The sequence below is a fragment of the Myxine glutinosa genome, chromosome 8 (assembly GCF_964187855.1).
Source record: "Myxine glutinosa chromosome 8, kmMyxGlut1.1, whole genome shotgun sequence".
NCBI lineage: Eukaryota > Metazoa > Chordata > Myxini > Myxiniformes > Myxinidae > Myxine > Myxine glutinosa.
In genome coordinates, this window is record NC_136268.1 from 67,878,535 (window position 1) to 67,905,224 (window position 26,690).

Genomic DNA, 26,690 nt, shown 5'->3' on the forward strand with positions numbered 1-26,690 from the left:
TTTGCTGTTTAAAACTCTAACCGAGTTCCTCTACAGCTGCAAAACATTGCTGCCCCGTCAAATTAGGGGCTTTCATTTGTATTTACTAACCAGCTTAGTATGGTCACAAATAAATGATTTGGCAGAAGGTCGTCCTGACGAGCCCAAAGCAAGGGCGAAATCTGGATTAGTGGCTCTGCTTTCATTTATTTGTGATGATAAAGGCATAAATCTCAGTCTTGAAAGACCAGAGTGCCGTGTGGACACCATCCTAGTTTGAAGGTGATTTGTCGGCATCATTTCTGCGCATGACATCAGTGTCATGTCACATCTAGGGTCAATGTGCTCCTTTCATTTAATTTATCATTCTTGACTTGATGACGCAGCAATGTACAGATTGTGTTCTATCACAGCACTTGCTGCACAACCTATTAGCTAATAGACACCCAAACTGGTGATCAGCAGGACAGAGACAACGTGTTCATGTGGCACATACCATGCTAACTAGAGTGTTGTGTTGTGATGGGACTCGATCTGTGCCTTGTTGCCTCGTTAAGTTAGGGATAGATATATATATATATATATATATATATATATATATATATATATATATATATACATATAATATATATATATATATATATATATATATATATATGTATATATACACATATAAATATTGTGCAGAGTCCGATCTGTGCCCATCTTCTGGTCCGGGGTCTGCAATGCAGCACGGTATTTCAGGCACATGAAGCAGGACCAGCACCAGGTCAAGACGGACCACGAGTAATGAGACATTGTGCCACAGTCATTGGGGCATCAGCTCAACCGAGTGGACACAAGGTGTGTAGGGGCATGATTGGTCCCCCATATTCGTCTCTCTCTTTCTCATCTCTGTATCTCCATTTCCTTGTGCAGGTGTTTTGATTGGCACCACATATATAAACGTGTTAAGTGACTGTATAAGGGATCAGATGGCGGGAATATTCGCCCTGAAAACTACCATCTGCTAAAGGGATAAGGGGATGCTAATGTACCTGTAAATACATGCATTGTGAATACTCTTGTAAATACGTGCCTGTTTGAATACATGCTTAAAACCATTTTGTGGCAACTGAGGATTGATAAATCAAGAAGTAATTGTAGTACCGGTATAGAAACAAGCATTCTGAGTATTGCGCTGCAATACATGTCCCCTACCGGCAGTCTGTCGTCCGGAAAAACTGTTGGGGAAATTACCAAGGGTTCATTACCCACAGGTTCTGAATCGTTCCCAATCGCTAATTACCTCAGGATGGGCTCACCTGTGATTCGCACTCGGGACTTCGATTTATACACCTTGCAGACAGGTCAGCGAAGCACGAGAAAATAAGTTGTTGATAAAGAACCTTTCGAGTCACTAAATATCAGCAATTTATTATATTTTCGGGTTCACGATCAATGATCGATGTGTATATATATGTTGCTCGGCTTGGCTCCGCCCCTCCGGAAAGCGCACGCTGTGTCATGCTGTTGACGTTCCCGAGACGAGGCTGAGGGCGCGCGGTGTGGCTTGAGGAGAACTCTAGAATAAACAAGAGATATCCATTTTTGTTAATATTTTCGTTTAATTAACGATATCTGCCAAACCACGTGCCCTATCGCAAATTCCAAAAAGATATTTTAGTAGACTGACATGCTCAACAGATCTGTGAAGTTTCCCCTCGATTGGATCAAAAATGAGGGAGGGGCTCGGTTTTAAAGGTTCATGCTTTAAAACGTCATAACTCTGAAACCATGTGACGCATGACGTCATGCACGCTGACTTTTTTGTTCGTCATGGGTATGCGATTGTGCCTGCAAAGTTTGGCCTCGATCTGTTCAGCCGTTGCAGAGAAAAAGGGGTTTTCGTGTTGTCCCAAAAAACAATATGGCGGCCGAACCACGTGACCTGTGATGTCATAATTACCATTAAAATATTCCACAGACCGAGTCCCCCCTACGGTGAAAATTTGATCTCAATCCGTCCTATTATTGCAGAGAAATTGGTTTTAAAAGGAAATTAAAACTTAAAATAGCACTGAGTTAAGGATCATCAGAATTATCAGAATTCCCAAAGTTCAAAGTGCCATAACTTTGTTAAAAATGATCGAAACGTCGTGAAGTTCGAACTTGACCTGTAACTTGTCATGAGGAAATCATGTACCAAGTTTGAAATCATTAGCATTAGGCGTTTAGAAAAAAAGTCCGGAAAACTGTTCTTTGCGTGACGGACTGACGGACTGACGGACTGACGGACTGACGGACGGCGTGCAAACCTATAGTCCTCTCCGGTGTACACCGGTAGGGGACTAATAACAACGCAGCATGTGACATTGGTTCCACTCGGCCAATCAGTTAAAATCTGTTCAGTGACTGCCTGCACAATTCCTCATTCATAACGCTAACTTCATTAGTAATGGTAATACGGCCTGAGCTGTGGACCTGAAGCCGGATCGAGGTTTGTGGGGCGAAAAGCGATCGTGGTCTTAAAGACTCGCCGTCCGTAAATTGTAAGGACGATTTGAGTTGTGTTCGAAAGGCCAATATTTTAACGTGTTATAGTGTGTTCACTACGGTCTATTTTTGAGGATAAAAGAAACTCGAAAAACATTTTCCATAAAAGAGTAATTATGTCTCTTCTATTGGAATTGTAGATGGTGGCTTACAAACCGAACCTCAAGGGCGGTGTACAGAAGCATTTTTTAAATAACAAAAAATACAAGGCACAGAGAGGTGAAATTCGCTGTGCATGGTGTGCCAGGCGTGCAAAGTTAAATGAGTGTTAATTTGTGTCCATATCATGTCTAATAAATAAAAATTATATAAGCACAACTGATGCTAGGCCGAGGCTTCAGACTTTGGCACGCTCATGAAGGTGTACCGTCGAATAATCTGTTCCAACCCATTGTTCTTGACGGACTTTATACTACGGGTGTGTATAAAGTATATAAATACTTTATACTAGTGTGTATATATATATATATATATATATATATATATATATATATATATATATATATATATATATATATATATATATGACATCCATAATGACGCTCCTCGGGATCCATAATCCATTAAAAAAAAACAAAAAAAAAACCACCTTTAGAGGCCATTTTTCCCCGCAAGCGGGGGTTGGCCTTTTTCGGGAACCGTGGTTGTTGTTGTTTTTCGGTCCCCTTTTTGAAGCAATGTTTTACGGCCGGATGCCCTTCCTGACGCCAACCCTTTTTGCCGCCTTTAACGACAAACAGGGAATTACCAGTGAACTGGTCCTCAATTAGCCGACCTCGGAAGGATGACAGGCTCAGTCAACCCCCCTGGCGTTAATTCAGCCATGGACCGGGATTCGAACCCAGGATCCTAGGATCCTAAGCTGACACCCTAGCCGCTAGCCCAACACCAGGGTTTCATAATTAACATATACTAGGACGTGCCCGTACGTGGGTGCCCGTTCCTTGCCAAAAAAAAAAAAAAAAAATTTGTGTAGGGGTGTGTGTGTGTAAACATCCTAGGGCGTGCCCGTACGTGGGTGCAAAAAAACATGCGTGCAAACAACAACAACAAAAAAAAACTTTGAAACCACGTGGCAGTAACGACCACAGAACCCCCCCCCCCCCTCTATTTACATGAATGGTTTGGTCATTCGCAACGACCACAGAACCCCCCGCTCTATTTACATGAAATGGTTTGGTCCAAAGCGAACGGCTTGCGGAGTTTGGTAAAGAAATCGCCATAGCTCGGTAACTACTTGTCCGATTAATATGAAACCTTGAAAAGGCACATCCTCGGGTCCCCAGCAATATACCTGGCAAGTTTAAAGTATATCGGACCCGTGGTTGTCGAGAAACAGCGGTCACAGACAAACACACAAACACACAAACACACAGACACACAGACACACAGAGATTACTGGAATTATAGATAGATAATGACGCACTGCTAGATGGCTCCTCCTGAGCTTGGCAGGCAATGCGGACATACGTGGCGATGACGTCATGACGTTGGCTCATTAGGTTGGAGCACCAAATTACAGATACTTATATATATATATATATATATATATATATATATATATATATATATATATATATATATATATATATATATATGTATATATATATATATATATATATATATATATATATATATATATATATATATATATATATATATATATATATATATATAAACACACAGCGACATACACATTAGTTCCATTATATTAAGATAATTGTGTCATATTTTACCCCCACTTACCTGAATGACATCCTTTGCTGGGTGTTTGTCTGACAGCAACCTTTCCCCAGTTTTCCGGATGTTGTTGACCACCGGTTCTTTTTTGTTCTGCTCTTTTAGACATTCCTGGAACATGAGAGATTAACAAGGACTGAGAAACATCCTCAAATGTCATAGTCATAAAGTCTGCTGGAATTTGTTTTGAGTAAACATTTATGGAGACTTGACTTGGGTCATGTGAAAATGGGAATGGGAAAACTAACAATTTGCTGTGTTTCTGAACTGGGACAGGAACAAATAAAACAACTGAGAAAGTGGAAACGAACATCAAATCACAAAAACATCATGAGGAAGAATCCGTAGTACTCTAACAAAGAATTTGCGGTTGGAATGATACTTTTAAAAGTAAGCTGGGTTGTATTCTCTGACTCTCTGGAAAATCCTCTATCTATTTTCTGAAGACTCCAACCTCTGTCATGACATCCATCATCCTTCAGACAGGTAGGCTGCAGCCTCTTCCCTCTCTTCAGAACTTGAGAAAAATCACAAGCTCGTCAAACACTTGGAATATGTCTCAATCCTGACAACTGTCACACTCTCACTATCTCTCTCCGGAAAGACTGGCTGGCAAATCTACCCATCTATTTTCTTTCCAATCATCTTGAGGAAAGTCAGTCATTCAAACTCCTGGGTCGCAATGGCAGCATGATCTTTCTTTAGCAAACCACATTCCAAAATTGGCCTCCAAAGTCAACCGCCGATTGGGCATCCTCCATCATATATAAAGTCCTTCCTTGGCACACCTGAACCCCTTCCACTTCTAACACCTTCATCTGCAGCCTGGAGTACTGCTCTCCCATCTGGGCTGGCTCCGTTGCCTCACATCCTGCTCAGCTTGACACCGTGGAAATCAAGGCCTTTAAGATTATTGGAATCTCCTGCAATGAAGCTGAGTCTATGGGCCTATCACTTCGCCATCGCCGACAGGTCGGTGGTCTCTCTGTCTTCCACTGCCTCCTTTCAGTTCTTGCACCCTCTGCTCTTTCCATGCTTTGACCCTCATCCCCCAGGTTTCTGCAAGGCTCACACGGTGCACCATCAACCCCCTTTTGGTGAAACTCCCTAAACCCAGAATCACTGCTCACCTCCATTCCCTCATTCCTCTTTTTCCCACCAGTGTAATAATAGTCCACATAATCTTCGATCTCATTCTTCCCTCAGTGCTTCAAGACAACTGTTCAGCTCCATCTCAGATTGTCCCTAATCCAAAACCATGATATTTTATACCCTCATTAATCCCACCCAAATCCCTTCTCCTTGTCCAGTTTTCCCTCCTTTGAGTGCCTTGCTGTATCCAGATTGTCCACCCCATGCATGCATGTTTTGCTTCCTGTTCCTGTTCTTTTACGTCCGAATCCATTCAGTGTACTAACTCTTCCACGAGCCTCGACTATGTATACAAAAATAAAAAGGGGGAATTGCAGGTCAAAGAAGTAAATACAAACACACTCACCGATTGCCTCGTCCTTTTAGCCTCAAGGTTGGAATTTTTGTGACTCCAGTCAAACTCGATCTCCTCTTTCTCTCGTCGCCGCAGCCACTCCAGTTCTTGCTGCAGCATGAGGAGAAAGTCTCGCAGGTTCTCCAGCTGGGCAAGCTGAGTGTGACCAAGATCCTGCACGAAAGGGCATTGATCGGAATAGCTGGACCGCGAGACCTAACCTCAAGGCAGGTTGAATTGCACCTTTGAATCTGGTCAGGATGCCAGCAATAACCGTCATACTCTTCACTGAAACACTGTGAGATCCTCAACATCCACCAGCCAATGCTGGTAGATGGGTGACCCCGTTGAATGTCCAAACGAAGGATCCGATAGTTTATAGTTGGGCTGAGAATCAATCCCAGACGAGACTGCTCAAAGGGAAATGTACTGCCTCTGCGCAATCAATTCCAATAAGAATACTCTAACTAACAACCATTGTTTTAGGAGCCATATGGGTATTATTAATGCAGAATAAAGAGGGAGAGGGGTAAATTGAGAGAGAAGAAAAAAAAATTAAAATGGAAAGGAAGAAGAAGAAGAAGAAAAATACAAAGTTGTGAAAAGATAGGAGAAAAGGGTAATGGGTGGTGGGAATGAGGGCAGAAGAAGGGGAAGGGGGCAGTCACAACTTTCACCACTTTGTATGCAGTACATAATATATAGTATATAAAAAGTGTGTGTGTGTGTGTGTGTGTGTGTGTGTGTGTGTGTGTGTGTGTGTGTGTGTGTGTGTGTGTGTGTGTGTGTGTGTGTGTGTGTGTGTGTGTGTGTGTGTGTGTGTGTGTGTGTGTGTGTGTGTGTGTGTGTGTGTGTGTGTGTGTGTGTGTGTGTGTGTGTGTGTGTGTGTGTGTGTGTGTGAGTGACATTGTGAAGATTTCAGAATAGTTTCATTCTGGATTCTAACCAAATGGGAGTACCTTCCACATGCAATCCTGTTGATGTTTAGATAACTTTTCTGTGGCCCGCACAACAGTTTGAGAGGGAAACTGGGCCAATTAAACATCAACAACCTCAAGATGTCCGACTTGGCCTTCATTACTTACTGCCATCCCCTATGGAGTGATCTGGAGCTTCACATAGCCGGTAACGAAAAGTTTTTTTGTTAAACTCCACAGGCTTCAATTTGGCCAAAATTCCATCAGAGATAGAATTCCAGAAATTGTGGAAAAGCGACAAAACGCTGAGCAAAGTAACTAGGTATAATCTAATGATGTGACTAATTGATTACTATGCACTTGGTGACGAGCTAAACTAGCGTACTTTCCAGGAAAATAGAGATCATAATGCACTTTGGGATCAACCAAATCGTCATACATTTTCGGTAAGAACTTAAATGTAAGTTTGGGTTGTCATCGGCACATCATCTCAATAAAAACTGGAGAGAGAGAATATTCACTGACCGAGAACCCTACCTGAGGAAACACCATTACAAAAATGAACTGCAGTGACCTTTGTCAGGTTGATATTCGAGGGATATCCAAAATACTCAGATTCCAGCAGATAAAATGAGGGCTTTCACACCATTATGTCTAATGATATGTCACAGCAGGTTTGTTGTGTTAATGGTTCTGACGGTACGTCACAGCAGGTTAGTGGTGTTTGTGGTGTTAATGGTATGTCACAACAGGTTAGTGGTGTTTGTGGTGTTAATGGTATGTCACAGCAGGTTAGTGGTGTTTGTGGTGTTAATGGTATGTCACAACAGGTTAGTGGTGTTTGTGGTGTTAATGGTATGTCACAGCAGGTTAGTGGTGTTTGTGGTGTTAATGGTATGTCACAACAGGTTAGTGGTGTTTGTGGTGTTAATGGTATGTCACAACAGGTTAGTGGTGTTTGTGGTGTTAATGGTATGTCACAGCAGGTTAGTGGTGTTTGTGGTGTTAATGGTATGTCACAACAGGTTAGTGGTGTTTGTGGTGTTAATGATATGTCACAGCAGGTTAGTGGTGTTAGTGGTATGTCACAGCAGGTTAGTGGTGTTTGTGGTGTTAATGATATGTCACAGCAGGTTAGTGGTGTTTGTGGTGTTAATGATATGTCACAGCAGGTTAGTGGTGTTAGTGGTATGTCACAGCAGGTTAGTGGTGTTTGTGGTGTTAATGATATGTCACAGCAGGTTAGTGGTGTTTGTGGTGTTAGTGGTATGTCACAGCAGGTTAGTGGTGTTTGTGATGTTAATGATATGTCACAGCAGGTTAGTGGTGTTTGTGGTGTTAGTGGTATGTCACAGCAGGTTAGTGGTGTTTGTGGTGTTAGTGGTATGTCACAGCAGGTTAGTGGTGTTTGTGATGTTAATGGTATGTCACAGCAGGTTAGTAGTGTTTGTGGTGTTAATGGTATGTCACAGCAGGTTAGTGGTGTTTGTGGTGTTAGTGGTATGTCACAGCAGGTTAGTGGTGTTTGTGATGTTAATGGTATGTCACAGCAGGTTAGTAGTGTTTGTGGTGTTAATGGTATGTCACAGCAGGTTAGTGGTGTTTGTGATGTTAATGGTACGTCACAGCAGGTTAGTGGTGTTTGTGATGTTAATGGTACGTCACAGCAGGTTAGTGGTGTTTGTGATGTTAATGGTACGTCACAGCAGGTTAGTGGTGTTTGTGATGTTAATGGTACGTCACAGCAGGTTAGTGGTGTTTGTGATGTTAATGGTATGTCACAGCAGGTTAGTGGTGTTTGTGGTGTTAATGGTATGTCACAGCAGGTTAGTGGTGTTTGTGATGTTAATGGTACGTCACAGCAGGTTAGTGGTGTTTGTGATGTTAATGGTATGTCACAGCAGGTTAGTGGTGTTTGTGGTGTTAATGATATGTCACAGCAGGTTAGTGGTGTTTGTGGTGTTAGTGGTATGTCACAGCAGGTTAGTGGTGTTTGTGATGTTAATGGTATGTCACAGCAGGTTAGTAGTGTTTGTGGTGTTAATGGTATGTCACAGCAGGTTAGTGGTGTTTGTGATGTTAATGGTACGTCACAGCAGGTTAGTGGTGTTTGTGATGTTAATGGTGTGAGTGGTGTTAGTGGAGTGATGGTATTAATGGTATTGATGGTGTTGATGGTGTAATGTACAACAGCCAGAGGCTCATTTCATAAAATACCATTGTTTTCTTGTGCAGCGATCTGACTCGAGCTGAGATGTCTTTGTACGCTTTCTGATGGCTTTTTGGAATCTTTTTCTGTGGGATAAAGGCAGAAACAGCTTGTGATTCAGAGCCACAGAACAAGCATTCAGTTCATTTATTTCCAGAAAATGACAGTAGCTAAAACCAGCGTCCATTGGCAACGTCCAAACCTTTTGGCCCGTCCTGCTCCAGATTATCCAGCAAATGTTCAACCAAGTAGGTGAACCATTACGGGTTTACTCGACTGAACATTATAAGATTGGGACGCATCTGCCTGTATTGATTGCTGGTGGACGATAAGTATATCACACATGAAACAGTCGGTCATTGTATCACCTGTGGGGAAGGTGTAGTACCTGTCAGCCCCCCTTACCAGGGTAATAGTCTGCAGCCATGCGGTTTAAATGGCAGATGGCTCTGCACATCTGGTGGATGAGAGTCCAGTGGACTCCAACAGCACGGGCGGAAGAGGGTGAATTCCCCAACGGCCAGCAGAGGGATCGAGAGGAGTGGCAACACCCATCTATACCACACACTTACCCATGTGTACCAGCCAAAGAAAGGCAATATGATGGCAAACACGCCATCATTGCTCGAGGAGACTCGACATCATTATTGTATGCTGGCACCCTGGGGAAATTCTGAACTCCTTCACAACAGGGGAGATGCATTTGTGGCATGGCGTCCCCTCAACAATGATGCAACCAGCAGGATGGATTTGGAATCTATGATTGTGGAGATGCGGACTGGGAAGGCTGAAACCTGGACGCAAATTGTTCACTCGAGCAAACTTTAACTGTTTGGTTGAATATTTCCTGGATTATCTGGTGCAGCAGAGGTGAAAGGTTGATGGAGTGCTACAATTACAGGTGATCTTTCATACCATATAAATAGGAAGCACAGTTTTCGAGCAAATGGTAAGAAGCAGGACTGGTATAGAATATGCAAGAGCATATGGTCTCCATGTATCCAGTTTGGGTATTATTGTTGTCATAATCTGGTCAAAATCTGAATAAAATGCATCGGCATATATTGAGGGAGATAGCAGTGCGGATAAGCATGATGTTAATAGAGTAGATAACTATGATGTTAATACAGTGGATAAGCATGATGTTAATAGACTAGATAACTATGATGTTAATACAGTGGATAAGCATGATGTTAACAGAGAAGATAACCATGATGTTAATAGAGTAGATAACCATGATGTTAATAGAGTAGATAACCATGATGTTAATAGAGTAGATAACCATGATGTTAATACAGTGGATAAGCATGATGTTAATAGAGTAGATAACCATGATGTTAATAGAGTAGATAACCATGATGTTAATAGAGTAGATAACCATGATGTTAATAGAGTAGATAACTATGATGTTAATCGAGTAGATAACCATGATGTTAATAGAGTAGATAACTATGATGTTAATAGAGTAGATAACTATGATGTTAATGGAGTAGATAACTATGATGTTAATAGAGTAGATAACTATGATGTTAATACAGTGGATAAGCATGATGTTAATAGAGAAGATAACCCTGATGTTAATAGAGTAGATAACCATGATGTTAATAGAGTAGATAACCATGATGTTAATAGAGTAGATAACCATGATGTTAATAGAGTAGATAACCATGATGTTAATAGAGTAGATAACTATGATGTTAATGGAGTAGATAACTATGATGTTCATAGAGTAGATAACTATGATGTTAATAGAGTTGATAACTATGATGTTAATACAGTGGATAACCATGATGTTAATGGAGTAGATAACTATGATGTTAATAGAGTACATAACTATGATGTTAATGGAGTAGATAACTATGATGTTCATAGAGTAGATAACTATGATGTTAATAGAGTTGATAACTATGATGTTAACAGAGCAGATACGCATGATGTTAATAGAGTAGATAACTATGATGTTAATAGAGTGGATAAGTGTGATGTTAATAGAGTAGATAACTATGATGTTAATGGAGTAGATAACTATGATGTTCATAGAGTAGATAACTATGATGTTAATAGAGTTGATAACTATGATGTTAATACAGTGGATAAGCATGATGTTAATAGAGAAGATAACCCTGATGTTAATAGAGCAGATAACTATGATGTTAATAGAGGAGATAACCATGATGTTAATAGAGTAGATAACTATGATGTTAATAGAGTAGATAACTATGATGTTAATAGAGTAGATAACTATGATGTTAATAGAGTAGATAACTATGATGTTAATAGAGTCGATAACTATGATGTTAATAGAGTAGATAACTATGATGTTAATAGAGTAGATAACTATGATGTTAATAGAGTAGATAACTATGATGTTAATAGAGTAGATAACTATGGTGTTAATAGAGTAGATAACCATGATGTTAACAGAGCAGATAACTATGATGTTAATAGAGTAGATAACTATGATGTTAATAGAGTAGATAACTATGGTGTTAATAGAGTAGATAACCATGATGTTAACAGAGCAGATACGCATGATGTTAATAGAGTAGATAACTATGATGTTAATAGAGTGGATAAGTGTGATGTTAATAGAGTGGAAAACCATGATGTTAATAGAATAGATAACCATGAAGTTAACAGAGCAGATAACCATGATGTTAACAGAGCAGATAACCATGATGTTAACAAAACAGATAAGCATGATGTTAACAGAACAGATAATCATGATGTTAACAGAACAAATAAGCATGATGTTAACAGAGAAGATCATGAGGGATATAAACAAAATAAGTGCAGAAGCTTTTTTTGCATAACGCACAGTAACAGGACCAGGCGCCACAGGCTAAAGGGACAAGGAGAGGTAAAACGGTCGTAAGGTAAGGGGTATTTGGCTCAGAGAGTATTTAATGTATGGAATAGTCTTCCTGGAAAGGTAGTGGCAGCAGAAACAGGAGATAGATGTAAACTCGAAATAGGTGCACCTCAAAATACATATGGTAGGTGCACACACAAATATAATCTTTGGGGATAGAGGGGCTACATAGACAATGGCATAACTAGTAGGTAGCTTAGGTATGGATGGGTGATGGTTTAGATACATGTGTAGTGATTGTTCACATTCATGTGTATCATAGTTCTCTACAAGCAAGGCTTTGCATCGCCTTCCTTCCAATCTGAGATGCATATTATCACAATGGACCAATATGAGATGTGGTTTCCAGTAATTAAACATTGTACAAAAAGTGTGTTATGATAGACTCGTATGTAATAGGAAAAAATTATCTCCACGATGAAAGTTCATCCAAATGATGAAGAATGTTGATTTGAGACAATTATGTACCTCGTGGGTCGTAGCATTTGTGATGCGTGATTCAAGGTCCTCAATAACTTGCACCATGTTGCTTGAAGTTTTCAGGCTACTCTCAACCGCAGGTACATCTCGGCCAAACTGTAGCCGCTCTAATTCAACCTGCGCCCCAAAAAGGAAAATCTCGTTACATGAAAGGAAGTTGCCTCACGCTTTACATCTAAGGGCTATAGAGCCAATGAGTACCTTCTTTTCTTCCAAAAGGAGCAGCAGGTCCTTGAGGTCTTCTATATTCTTTGTGGCTTCAAGTGCATCTTCATCAGGCATGGCTGCAACGGCATGGCTGACCTGGGCCTTGACCACAGGTTTCTCTACCAGAGCTGGAGGCTTTCTAAAAATAAATAAGTCAAATATTAATAAATAATAATAATAAATAATTAATAAATAATGAAAAATTAAAAATAATAAAAAGAAATAAATAAAAATTATATATACAGACTTGGCATTTAATATGGAATTTTTTTTTTCTTGACTTGGGTTTACTTTCTCAACTCAGTATATCAATCTGGTGAGTTTCTTTTACACTTTGGTGATTTATTTGTTAAAAGAACCATGTCACTGATTGTCTGTTGCAGCAAGAAGTCAACAACAGGATTATATCACAGGTGGCGTGGCAAAATGTACGGACAGGTGCATTTGATGATTGGCTTCACAGTCGGGTATACAAGGGTTGTTGCGTTCTGTATTAGTGGAAAACAACTGCTGCACGTCTCCAAAAGTTATTGCCGCTTCCTCTGGAGATGGTCCGTCAACTCGACAATGCTGTTTGTCATGGAGTGGTGGCTTTACGAAATTACGGCATGAAACAGCGTGCTATTGCTCGGCAGTATGGCATCACTCAAGGTCAGGTGTCAAAGATCCTGAAACGAAATGCTCAGAGGGGTGTCCCTACTCCAATACCGAGACCAGGACGTACCCGCAGAACCACAAGGAAGGATGATCGCCAGCTGCACCGGTTAGTCCACAATGGCCTTACCAAGTAGGCTAATCGGCTTAGGGCTGAGTGGCAGCAACTGACAAATGTGCCTGTATCCAGAAGGCCAGTCAACCAACGACTGGTTCAAGCAGGCTATCGTGCCAGGCATCCCCTGAGAAAGCCACGCCTGACCAGACAACACCGCCAGCGCCGATTGCATTGGGCCAGAGAGCACCGTCAATGGCAGCCAGGACACTGGAATCGCGTGATCTTCAGTGACGAGTCTAGATTTCTGGTCTATTGTCAAGATGGCCACGTCCGAGTACGCAGACAAGTGCATGAAGCCTACAACAAAGATTGTATAGTGCCAAGAGTCCAAGCTGGAGGTGGTGGGGTAACCGTTTGGGCTGCTTTTCATGCAGGGGGCAAAACTGACCTGGTTGTTCTGAATGGAAACCTGAACCAGTTCAAGTACAGGGCCATTCTGGAAGAAACATTGCTTCCATTTTCTCGTGCAGCCTTTCGAGGAAACTTTGTCTTCCAAGATCACAATGCACGGCCTCATCGTGCTCGCATGATCCAACACTTTCTTGCTGACCGTGGTGTAGAGCATATGGAGTGGCCTGCCATGTCCCCGGATATGAATCCGATAGAGAACTTGTGGGCAGAATTAACGTGTCAAATCGACCACTTGGACCAGCAGCCGACCTCTGTGCGTGAATTGCAGCAGGCTATTGTCACTGCATGGCAAGCGATTCCTGTCCAAACCTTGGCAAATCTCGTGAACAGCATGCCTCAACGTGTACGTGCTCTCCTGAATGCTCGTGGGGGTTACACGAAGTACTGAACTGTAATTTTACTGTCCGTAATCCCAGTCGTAATTTAACTTTTGTTTTTGTTAAAAAAAATTTTGGCTAATGTGCAAAATAAAGAGATACTTCTGGAAAACGTACAGAAGTTTAACACTGTACTGTCCATGAATTGAGTTCGATATCAGTTTACATCACTTTCAAGGATCAATTTATTTGTTTCGAAATGTCAAATGTGGTTTTTGTTTCTTTTAAAGGTCACATTAACAAAATCTAGAATAATTTCAACATAATTCCAATGAACTTTTGGTTCTAAGACATCTTGAAAAGGAAGTTCACCCCCACAAAAAAAATATTCCATATTAAATGCCAAGTCTGTGTGTATATATATATATATATATATATATATATATATATATATATATATATATATATATATATATATATATATATATCAAGTAATGAACGGCGGTTGGGAATTATATCCACGATATCCATTTTTCCGTTCTCCAACCTATAGCTTTGTCTTTAAAAACTCAACATTTCGGCCAGCAGCCCAGCGTGCGCTGAGCCTCCACTAGCCTTCATCAACAAAACAGCTGCATCCTCTTGATGAAGGCTAGTGGAGGCTCAGCGCACGCTGGGTTGCTGGCCGAAACGTTGAGTTTTTTAAAGACAAAGCTATAGGTTGGAGAACGGAAAAATGGATATCGTGGATATATATATATATATATATATATATATATATATATATATATATATATATATATATATATATATATATATATATACATATATATAGATAGATAGATAGATAGATAGATAGATAGATATATAGATAGATAGATAGATAGATAGATAGATAGATAGATAGATATATATATATATATATATATATATATATATATATATATATATATATATATATATATATATATATTGTTGTTTGTGGGGTAGTGATTACTTTAGAGCAGGTAGATCTGTATAGGTAGCATGCTTCGATTGTCATGTAGAAACCTTGATGTAATAAGTACTTGTGTAGCCCAGATGTCGGATAAAGTTGTATATTTGTCCCCATCACGAAGGGGCGGAGAATGTTAACCAGCTCAGGGATTATGATAATTCCCTGTATGTCTTACCCTCGGTGATTTATCCTTTGTCTCTAATGGCACCACATTAGACATGTAGAGCAGGAATTCGCCCTAATAATAAAACCAACCGGAAGCCAGGCATCAAGCACTCGGGCTGACAACCCCGACTTACCAGGCACACAAAGCTCGGGCAGGCCGAGGACACGCCCCGAGGAGCCGTGATTGGCCAGGGCTCTTGACCAACAGGAAGGCCGGGGTAAGAGGCAACTCTCTGATTGGAGAAGGACCGAGGACGTCAGAGAGCCGGGACGTAAAAAGAACGTCTGACCGGCATTCGCTCTCTTGTGCCTGCTCGTGACTGGATCCGATAGAGAACGGTCGTTTTTCTTCTCTTCTTCGCTTCGCCTTCTCTGGTCTTTGCTCCGCTCTCTCTCTTCGCTGCGCTTCGCTTCGCTCTGCTCTCAGCCACTGGTCTGGAATGCGGCAGTCGGTATTTGTCATTCTCGCCCTGAATCTGCTATCGGACCGACCGTTTTCGGAGACGCCACCGGGAGACGTACAGAGGCAACAGGGAGAGCTGCGGCCCGGGAACTGCGGTTCTCAGTGCAGAGGACGGGTGGACGAGGCCAGGAACGGCTGGAGGAGCGAGCTGCAAGCAGCCCATTCGCCTCGCGTGGGAGGCCTTCATTGAGGCCTAGTGAGGCCTGTTTTGTGCCAACGCCTGCAATGTCGCCAACGCCCCAGACGATTTTAACGACCCTGACAAGATCCCACCAGTAATCAGAGCTAAGTGCACACACACACCTTATTTTCCAGTTTATTTTATCCCTTTGTCTGTTTTCAAGTCTGTTGTGGGGATGTCCCGTTTAGGCATGTAGTTATTGCGCATTTTCTTTGTTGTACCGGCATTCCGTTTAATAAATCCTTTTGTTATTTTTGTACATTTCTAAAGCCCGTCTTTGTTTGAGTTATTTTCCGCAGATTTGAGGACCCCGGCAGGATCGACAGGTAAGACCCTTCATCTCTCTCTTTCCCTTTCTTCCCCCACATATATCAAGTCCGCATCTGATCAGTGCCTCGGAGTTAAAGCTTGCTCGGCTATTCGTTCCTGGGAAATGTTTTAATCGCCAGGAACGCGACAATATATATATATATATATATGTATACACAAAGAATTAAGTTAAGCACCCCCCCGTTTTTTTACAACCTCGCACATTACAAGTTTGTTGTCGTCAAAACAGTGTAATATACCCATGATATTGCTATATTTTCTGGAGAAGTGATATTATGGTCACATAAAAACATAACAATCATGCCGTTTTCAATATTTTATTCTGAATAATTTAAGGTGAAATTTGTTGGGAATTTTAGGCATATTTTCACCTCAATTTAAGTATGGAGCTATAGGTCCATCACGGACAGTGTGGATGACGTTTATGTTTTCTAACGTACAGTCATTGTTCTGAGAAGACCTCTAGCGATCTTTGCGTCAATAACGTGTGTAGGACCCACGTGATCGGATGGAGCAAGGTGCTGTGACAACCATCCCCTGGCCTGCGTACAGTCCTGACCTGAACCCCCTCGAGCACGTTTGGGACATGTTGGGACGACAAATTGCGAAGATGGTCCCTCCAATAGCCAATCTGGATGAATTGGAACGTGCATTACATCGGGAATGGAACAACCTGCCACAGCAACGCATACGACGGCTTACAGGGTCTATGAGACGTAGGGTTGAGTCAGTGATCCGATCACGTGGGTCCTACACACGTTATTGACGCAAAGATCGCTAGAGGTCTTCTCAGAACAATGACTGTACGTTAGAAAACATAAACGTCATCCACACTGTCCGTGATGGACCTATAGCTCCATACTTAAATTGAGGTGAAAATATGCCTAAAATTCCCAAAAAATTTCACCTTAAATTATTCAGAATAAAATATTGAAAACGGCATGATTGTTATGTTTTTATGTGACCATAATATCACTTCTCCAGAAAATATAGCAATATCATGGGTATATTACACTGTTTTGACGACAACAAACTTGTAATGTGCGAGGTTGTAAAAAAACGGGGGGGTGCTTAACTTAATTCTTTGTGTATATATATGTATATATATATATATATATATATATATATATATATATATATATATATATATATATATATAAAATAAAAAATCAACTTATTATTAATTTATTAGCTTAAGCAAAGGGGGTATCACTGCATTTTGGACAACAGTGCCCATCTCATCTGGCCAACAGAACAGCTGCACCCCTCAGAAATAATGCTACCCGCAGCCATGTGCTGCATATGAATAAGAGGAAGAAGAATCTCGTGTTTTCAGCACTCATGCAGAGAAAGTGACGATAAAGTTTTCAAACAGCCGCAGTCCCAGTACTTTGCCCACAGTAGTATTCAGCTCTCTTCTGTGTTTTAAACTCAAAAATTATGAAGCAGTGATGATAGATGGTGAAGTATAGATACTGTTTATAACTTGGAGGTAATGAGCTTCCTTACAAGAATTTAAACTAGAGCTTCCAGGGAAGCAGAACTCAACTGAACTGACTGGACAAGTTAACGGACGACAGACGACAGACGATGGACGCCGGAGGGTTCAGTATGTCATGAACTCAACTGGACAGTAGTCCAGTTGAGTTAAAAACAAGCTGAGACACTGGAGGAGGCTGAGACACTGAAGCTGAGACACTCAAATCTGCTGAGACACTGGACATTTATCCCATCATTTCTTTGCTGTATCTACAACCATTTACCTTACTTTATACGATCAGAGTAACCGTCCTATGGGGCAATCTTGTTCCAAGCATGCAACGCATTCTTCTGACACATCCCTTTATCTGGGAAGTGTATAGGCAACAAATTGCTGCCTCAATCCCTTTCGAAAATAAAAAATAATAACCCTGGTTGCATACATGAAGCAAAAGCATGTGTACTGCTTATGTGCATATATAATACATTGTGGTTATATAGCTTGGATAATTCCAATTGCAGTGGTCCTTAACCTGACACCAGAGGCCTGAAGCCTGTATGTACCATCACCTTCACAAGGCCCATGATGCCTATCGGCTCCAACCTTTTGTGATTTGATTATCCTTTAAAAAGTGGCTGAAGTTTGTTTTAAACTTAACGAAAAACTTATATGGAGGGCATGGCGATTGTGAATTTGACACTTGTGTAGATGTGTTATGTTTAACAAAATGATGGACGTGTAGCGGCTACCGCTGGGTTTTCACAATCGCCTTGCACCTATCAAGGACGCGGAGCGATCACCATGCCGGGCTCGTCCAGGACGCCCGGGCAGGCCCGCGCTCAACTTGCCAGGCCTCGGTCGGGACGCCCGGGCATGCCCGGGCAGGCTCGCCCTCAACTTGCCAGGCCGCAGCCAGGACGCTCGGCCACGCCCCCTCTCGCCTTTCCTGGGCAAACGCTCCGGGATAATGTGTGTATATATATTGCTGCCCGATAAACGGGCTTTTCAGAGTACCTGAGTGTTTTGTTTGAATAAAGCAACTCGGACGAATTCCAGCTTTTTGTCGCGTCCATTCTTCCCATCGACGTGGGAGCCCGAGCTCCTTCATAGGTGACTTACCAACATGGACACGGCAGTGGCCCTTAAACTGCCTACCTTCTGGGAGGCTCACGCGGCGGTTTGGTTCGCACAGGCGGACTCCCTGTTCGCCCTGCGAGGCATCACGGCCGACGACACCCACTTCCACCATGTGGTAGCAGCGCTCGGTTCAGCCACCGCGGCCCGCGCCCTGAGCCTCCTCGAGAGCCCGCCAGCCGCTGACAAATACGGCGCGATTAAAAAGCTCCTCCTCGATGCTTTCGCCCTCCCATCGGCGGAACGCGCACGGCGCCTGCTCGACCTGCCCGAGCTCGGTGACACGTGCCCTTCCGAGCGAATGGACTACATGCTTTCGCTGCTCGGCGAGCACTCTCCGGCATTCCTGTTCCGGGAGCTGTTCCTCCGTCAGCTGCCTAGCCCGGTACGCCTCGCCCTGGCAAGCACGACGATCACGGATCCCCGTGCCCTTGCCAGGGAAACCGACAAGATCTCCGCCGCAGGCCAACACATTGCAGCAGCGACCTGGGGCCCACCGCCGTCCGACGCAACACCCATGGCGCCCGAGCACCCGGCACGGTCGACGACCGAACTGCCGACGCAATTGGCGGCCGCTACACCGAGCCGACCACCTCCAGCACGACGACCGGGGCCTCCACCTGACCAAGCGTGGTGTTACTATCATGCCAGGTTCGGACAGAAGGCCCGGACATGCCGACCCCCGTGCACCTTCGGCAGGCCGGGAAACGGCCGGGCCGGCGTTCATTACCAGCCATGAGCGCCGGCCAGACGGGCAACTTACTGTTCACGGATAAAGCGTCCGGACGGCGCTTCCTGTGCGACACCGGCACCCAACTGAGCGTCATACCCGCCTCTGACCAGGACAGGCAGTCCGCGGTTTGCGGCCCCTCCTTGGTTGCGGCCAACGGATCAGCCATCCGCACCTTCGGCCCGCGCAACATCACCCTCTGCTTCGGCGGCCAACGCTTTGCTTGGACGTTTGTAACCGCAAACGTGCCCATGGCTCTGCTAGGCGCCGACTTCCTCTGCGCACACGGACTGCTGGTGGACGTCCAACGGCGTCGTTTAATCAACGCCAAAACCTTCAGCTCCCTGGTATGCACATTGAGCAGCTCCGCGCCGACCGAGCTGGCATGCGCCCTCCCGGCGGCGAACGAGTTTGCTCGCCTGCTCACGGAGTTCCCGGCCCTCACGCGGCCGATATTTTCGGCCGTCGCAGTACGGCATGGGATCGAGCACCACATACCAACCACGGGCCCGCCGGTCTACGCCAGAGCCCGCCGCCTCGACCCAGCCAAGCTCGCCGTGGCCAAAGCCGAGTTCGACGCTTTAGAACACCTCGGCATCGTGCGGCGCTCCGATAGCGCGTGGGCTTCGCCACTACACATCGTCCCAAAGCCAGGGGGCGGCTGGCGCCCATGTGGCGACTACCGCCGCCTTAACGACGCTACCACCCCCGACAGGTATCCGATCCCGCACATCCAAGACTTCTCCGCCCGTCTGGCGGGACGGGTCATTTTTTCGAAAATTGATCTCATACGGGGATATCACCAGGTACCTGTCAGGGCGGCCGACGTCCCTAAAACGGCAGTCATCACGCCGTTCGGCTTATTCGAATTCTTACGGATGCCGTTTGGTCTCAAGAACGCGGCTCAGGCGTTCCAGCGCTTGATGGATGGCGTGCTGCGTGACCTGCCGTTCCTTTTCGTTTACCAGGACGACATCCTCGTCGCCAGCACGTCCCGGGCCGAGCACCTCCTCCACCTCCGAACACTGTTCGGGCGCCTCAGCGAGCACGGCCTCATCGTCAACCCGGCCAAATGCCACTTCGGCACGACGGACGTTGATTTTTTGGGCCACCACATCACCAAGAACGGGGCCGTGCCGCTGCCAACCAAGGTCGAGGCCATCACCACGTTCCCGCGTCCCCGCACCATAAAGGCCCTGCAGGAATTCCTGGGAATGGTGAATTTTTATCACCGCTTCGTGCCCCGCGCTGCTCAACTCATGCGGCCCCTCTACGAAGCCCTCCGGGGCAAGCCGGCCAAGCACGACATCGCCTGGTCCGCAGCAATGGACGCGGCCTTCCAAAGCTCAAAGCGGGCCCTTGCCGACGCAACACTGCTCGCTCACCCGGTGCTCAACGCTCCCATCGCCCTCACCACGGATGCCTCCGACTACGCGGTGGGCGCCGTACATGAGCAATGGGTGAACGGGGTTTGGCAGCCACTCGCTTTTTTCAGCCGGCAGCTCCGGCCGAACGAGCTCAAATACAGCACGTTTGACCGTGAGCTCCTCGGTCTACACCTGGCCGTCCGCCATTTCCGCCACCTCCTGGAGGGCCGACCTTTCACGGCGTTCGTCGACCACAAGCCGTTGGTTTACGCAATGGCCAAGGTCACGGAGCCGTGGTCGGCCCGTCAACAGCGCCACCTCTCCGCCGTGTCGGAGTTTACCACGGACATCCGGCACGTCGCCGGCAAAAACAACGCCGTGGCCGACTGTCTTTCCCGGGCCAGCGCGAACGCGGTCCACCTGGGCGTGGACTTCGCACTTATGGCGGCGGACCAAACCACCGACACCACGGCGCAAGCTCTCCGGGCGGCGGACACGGGCCTCCGCCTGGCCGACATCCCCTTCGCGGACACTGTCCTGCTCTCCAACGTCTCCCAAGGCCAGCCTCGCCCCATCGTGCCCGTCACCTGGCAACGCCGCATCTTCGCCTCCCTCCACGGCCTTTCCCACCCGGGCCGGAAAGCTTCCCAGAAGCTGGTGTCGGCGCGATTCGTCTGGCACGGCCTTCGTCGGGACGTCCACGATTGGACCAGCACCTGCACAGCCTGCCAACGGGCCAAGGTCCACCGACACACCCAGGCCCCGCTGGCACCTTTCACCGTGCCCGAACGACGTTTCGACCACGTCAACGTGGATCTGGTGGGCCGCCTCTCCCCGTCACGGGGGTTCACACACCTGCTCACCATGGTGGACAGGACCACCAGGTGGCCGGAGGCCGTTCCCCTCGTCTCCACCACCACCGCCGACGTGGCGCAGGCTTTCATCGCCACCTGGGTCGCCCGCTTCGGCGCACCGGCGGACATCTCGTCAGACCGCGGACCACAGTTCACCTCCGAGCTGTGGGGCGTGGTCGCCCGCAACCTGGGGGTCAAGCTCCACCGTACTACGGTCTACCACCCCCAAGCAAACGGGTTGTGCGAGCGATTCCACCGCTCCATGAAGGCCACGCTCATGGCCGGCCTTCAAGATGGCGGTTGGGCCGACCGGCTGCCGTGGGTCCTTTTGGGCCTCCGCACGGCCCCCAAGGAGGACCTCCAGGCATCCACCGCCGAGCTTGTCTACGGCCAGGCGCTACGCGTCCCGGGCGAATTCGTGCCCGACGCTACCAGTCCCTGGTCCGCAGCTCACCAGCGCTCGGACCTCCAGGAGGCCGCCCGATGGTTTGCCCCCGTGCCAACATCCCACCACGGTGACCCCCAGTCCTACGTCCCCCCAGCACTTCGCACAGCGGAGTATGTTTTTGTGCGTCACGACGGACATCGGGGGCCACTCCGGCCGCCGTACGACGGGCCCTTCCGGGTCCTGCTAAGGGACGACAAGTCGTTCGTCATCGACATCGGCGGCAGGTCGGACCGGATTGCGGTGGACCGCCTCAAGCCGGCGCACGTGGACGTCGACCAACCACCACGGGTGGCCCTTCCGCCGCGGCGAGGCCGCCCCCCGTCCACGGTGCCCCCCACTCGACCGCCCACCACCACACCGGACCCCCCCCCCCCCCAACGACCCGCCAGGGGTCGCTTCGGCCGGGTCATCAGGACCCCCCTCAAATTGACCCTGCCGGTGCAAGTCGATTCTGGGGGGACGTGTGTAGCGGCTACCGCTGGGTTTTCACAATCGCCTTGCACCTATCAAGGACGCGGAGCGATCACCATGCCGGGCTCGTCCAGGACGCCCGGGCAGTCTCGCCCTCAACTTGCCAGGCCGCAGCCTGGACGCTCGGCCACGCCCCCTCTCGCCTTTCCTGGGCAAACGCTCCGGGATAATGTGTGTATATATATTGCTGCCCGATAAACGGGCTTTTCAGAGTACCTGAGTGTTTTGTTTGAATAAAGCAACTCGGACGAATTCCAGCTTTTTGTCGCGTCCATTCTTCCGATCGACGTGGGAGCCCGAGCTCCTTCAGACGTATGATTTGTCTTTTCAGGTTACAATTGTGGGTGGCATCAGGCCAGCTGTCCAATCAATGGGTATAGAGCAGACATACATACATATATACTTGCGTACATTCACTTGCTCCATGATATATACAGTGCCTTCAAAAAGTATTCACACCCCTTGACTTTATTCACATTTTGTTATGTTACAGCCTGAATATATAATGAATTAAGACTCAAAACTGTAATCGCTGTCAAAGGCACTTATACGATGTATTGACTCAGGGCGTTGAATACTTATGCAAATTAGATATTTATGTACCTCATTTATAATTATCTTGTAGAAATTTCTAAAAAAAAAAAGAAATTCTACTTTGACATTATGGGGTATTTTGTGTAGATCAGTTACAAAAAATATCAATTTAATGTGACGTGACGTTAAGACAAATTACAGTGACGTTAAGACCTGAGTGACGGTATGACATAGTACAGCTGAGTGACGTTTAGACAAATAATATAGTGACTTTAAGAGTCAAACCCCACTCAAACTTTAAGGTTGAGTGATGGCCAGACAAAGTTACAAATTCACACCTGGAGGCTTCCTCGGCTATCTTTTCACAGTTGTGAAGACTTTTGAGCAGTTGATCCCATTCCACCTGAATACTCTCCGGAGTGTGTTCCTTAGGGATCTGTATGCGTCCAAACTTTATCCACACCTGGATGGCACAAAGTTTGTGCTACATGAAGCAGGATCCTTCAAAATGTAGATTGAAAAACAGGAATATAGTCCAACAATAATTTTTTCCCCTGAATCTATAAATTGCATGCAGTACCAGCAGAGCTTTGTGGAGCATAAATATCTTGTTCTTCTCGGCTTCCTTTGGAGGCATTTCCTTCTCTTTCAACTGGACAAGCCAGATCTGCATGGCCTAAAACAAGCAGCAAAAATGATGACCATAAACAAAATGCAAGTCAATAAGTTGAATAGCACTTGGACGACAATATATATATATTTTAGATCATTGATTGATTGGTCATTACCTTCGCAACTTCAAAACTAATCTTAGTGTTTGCCTTCTCCAACTTATCCACTTCCCCTTGGATCCAGTTGAGCAGTATGGTGACCATGGTCTGGTATTCATGCCACCTTTTATCCACCTCCTGTATGTAAAAAACACAACTGTCCATCCATCCAACTCTCACTAGATCCTTGTTTCTAGGGAATTGGTTTACCAACAAATTATGAATGTTTCTCCGAATGAGAACAAACCCTGGACAGGTCAACACACTTTTGTGAAAGACATCCTCTTCATTCATTACACGACTTGGCCTTTTGCCTTATTCCACTGCAGAATCACACAACTTCTTGAACTTTGGACAAGTTATTGCACAAGGTCTTTGGGTAATGTAATATGAGTAGGATGACGATAAGGAAGATTTTAACTTACGTAAATGGTGACTGTGTCTGGCCCTTCTTGAACTTTAGGTAAAGCATCATAGAGAGAGGACACGTAGGTCATCAAAGATTTCTCATCTGGTGTTTGCATGTCCACATCTGTAAAAAGATTTATTTTTTTTATCACAACAGTCCAACAAATGGAAACTTTTTATATTTTTCAATGTATAACTAATGACTGAGACAATATATGAATGTAGTTGGGTGTGTTTTGAAGTATTGTTTGTATCTTACTCGTATAACATTTTGAATGCCCCATGTATCATAAGAGCGTGACCAAGGGTTGGCGTCAGGAAGGGCATCCGGCCATAAAAACATTGCCTCAAACAGGGAACCATGATTGTCATGGGACCCGCAAGGCTAACCCCCGCTCTAGTGGGGAAAATTGCCTTAAAACGATCATTCATTCATTCATTCATTCATGTATAAGAAAAGGAAATGACATAAGAGTAGGTTATTTAACCCATCACTACACCACAATAAGTTAATCTATCAATGTATTCAATTTATATGTACTAGCCCCATTCTTATCATCAACTTCATCGAACTTAAAATCCATATCTCTTTTAGACATACAGGCAAGGAATCCCCCTATGGCATACAATTGCCCCCATTTCTCTAGAGATACCATGGGATCTTTAGCATCCACAACCTAAATAAATGCAGGTGGCCCAATTGGCTTTACATCCCTATCTGAAGTATGGCACGTTTGGAAATGCAGCAAAGTTTCCGATTCTATCTTCAGAATGCTAGTTTACAGTTGAGTTTGATCCAGGTCTAGTCCAGTGTGCGTTAGTGATCCAGTTAGTGATTAGAAGGCCAGTTAGTGATCGAATGTATACTATCACGCGAGCTATCCTCCTGTTGCCCCTGAAGCACAGCGAATAAGAACTCCACGCTGCACTCGACCATGTGCTGAAATGTTGATGAATGAAATATTAAAATCAGCAGGTTGTTGTTGGACTTTTGAAAAACAAGTTTTATGAAAGAAAGTTTCCCCAAAACCTCGTTTCTTAGTACAGCAATACCCCGTTTTACGCCATTTCGACCTACGTCAAATCCGACTTTACGCCACTCTTCTAGAGTAAATTTCAGTTCAGCGAACGTCATTATGTGCGACTTTACGTCACTCCTACATCATAATACCAACGCATACCAATACGAACGCATACCAACGAGCCAGCTGCTGATACAGGAGGAGGCGAAGTCTTTGTTCCAGGATCTTCTGAAGAAGTACCCAGAGGATAAGGACACAACCTTCGTTGCAAGCTCTGGATGGTTTGCATGCTGTAAACGGCGCTTCAGCTTGCACAACATCAAGATTCAGGGCGAAGCCGCAGCTGCCGGCACCGTAGCCGCCGAGGAATTTCCTGCCACATTGAAGAAGATCATTGAGGACGAGGGATTCTTGCCCGAGCAGATCTTCAACGTCGACGAAACGGGCCTTTTTTGGAAGAGGATGCCCGACAGATCCTTTATCTCGAAGGAGGAGAAGACATGCCAGGCTAACACTAATGCTTGGGAGTAATTGCACCGGCGACTTCAAGCTGAAGCCGCTCTTGGTGTATCATGCGGCGAACCCCCAGGCACTTAAGAACATCCCAAAGGCGTCTCTTCCCGTCATTTGGATGAATAATATGAAGGCATGGGTAACCGTCATACTTTTTGAAGAATGGTTCATCAATCATTTCATCCCGGCTGTCAAGAGCTATTGTCGAGAGAAGAAAATTCAATTTAAATTGCTGCTGATTTTGGACAATGCACCTGGCCATCTCACTAACCTCGGTGATTTCGACCCCAATGCGAAGGTGGTGTACTTGCCACTCAACACCACATCGCTCATCCGGCTTATGGACCAGGGTGTGATAGCGCTTTTTAAGCACTACTATCTCCGCCGCACTCTTCGTCAGGCAGTCGATGCAACGTCGGAGGAGGAAGGCATCAACATCCGGCAGTTTTGGAAAAACTATAACATCTACCAGGCAGTGCTTAACATCAATGCTGCATGGTTACGGTGTTTGTCTTCATTTTAAGGCATTTTTAAGGCATTACGCCCGGTTTACATCAAAAACCGAGTTACGTCACGGCTTATGGAACCAATTAATGACGTAGGCCGGGGTATTGCTGTATACGGTCAAAGAAGAACTCAGATAATTTTTCTTAAAGATGGACCCTAATGAGGTTGGCATATTATTGATCTCCTCCAGAGTCAGCATACACACCTTCGGGGTCCAGCAGCCTGGCCACTCCAAAGTTCTTCTCAGCAAGTGCAAAGGCCTGCTGTAGATTTTCTTGGTTAGTTTGATTGTACACTTTGTGCATGTCGATAACGTCCGGCCTGAAAGATAAGTCAGAAGAAAGATTTTGCATTATCATTAGCTTCTAATCTGAGATGCAGAAAATAATGA

General features: G+C 45.1%; 1 protein-coding gene across 4 annotated transcripts in view; it reads right to left on the minus strand.

Annotated features, from left to right (window-relative positions):
* EPPK1 (epiplakin 1) overlaps positions 1–26,690 on the minus strand; it is a 263,841-nt gene that overhangs the window by 57,188 nt on the left and 179,963 nt on the right. For all 4 annotated transcript variants that reach the window (XM_068124604.2, XM_078783359.1, XM_078783361.1 and 1 more), the window contains 10 exons: positions 26,505–26,620; positions 24,275–24,381; positions 23,868–23,987; positions 23,660–23,755; positions 23,418–23,542; positions 12,420–12,564; positions 12,207–12,335; positions 8,875–8,952; positions 5,753–5,914; positions 4,261–4,365 (listed from right to left, as the gene is read on the minus strand). In XM_068124604.2, coding sequence (XP_067980705.2) covers positions 4,261–4,365; positions 5,753–5,914; positions 8,875–8,952; positions 12,207–12,335; positions 12,420–12,564; positions 23,418–23,542; positions 23,660–23,755; positions 23,868–23,987; positions 24,275–24,381; positions 26,505–26,620 — 1,183 coding nt within the window. The remainder of the gene's footprint in view (positions 1–4,260; positions 4,366–5,752; positions 5,915–8,874; positions 8,953–12,206; positions 12,336–12,419; positions 12,565–23,417; positions 23,543–23,659; positions 23,756–23,867; positions 23,988–24,274; positions 24,382–26,504; positions 26,621–26,690) is intronic.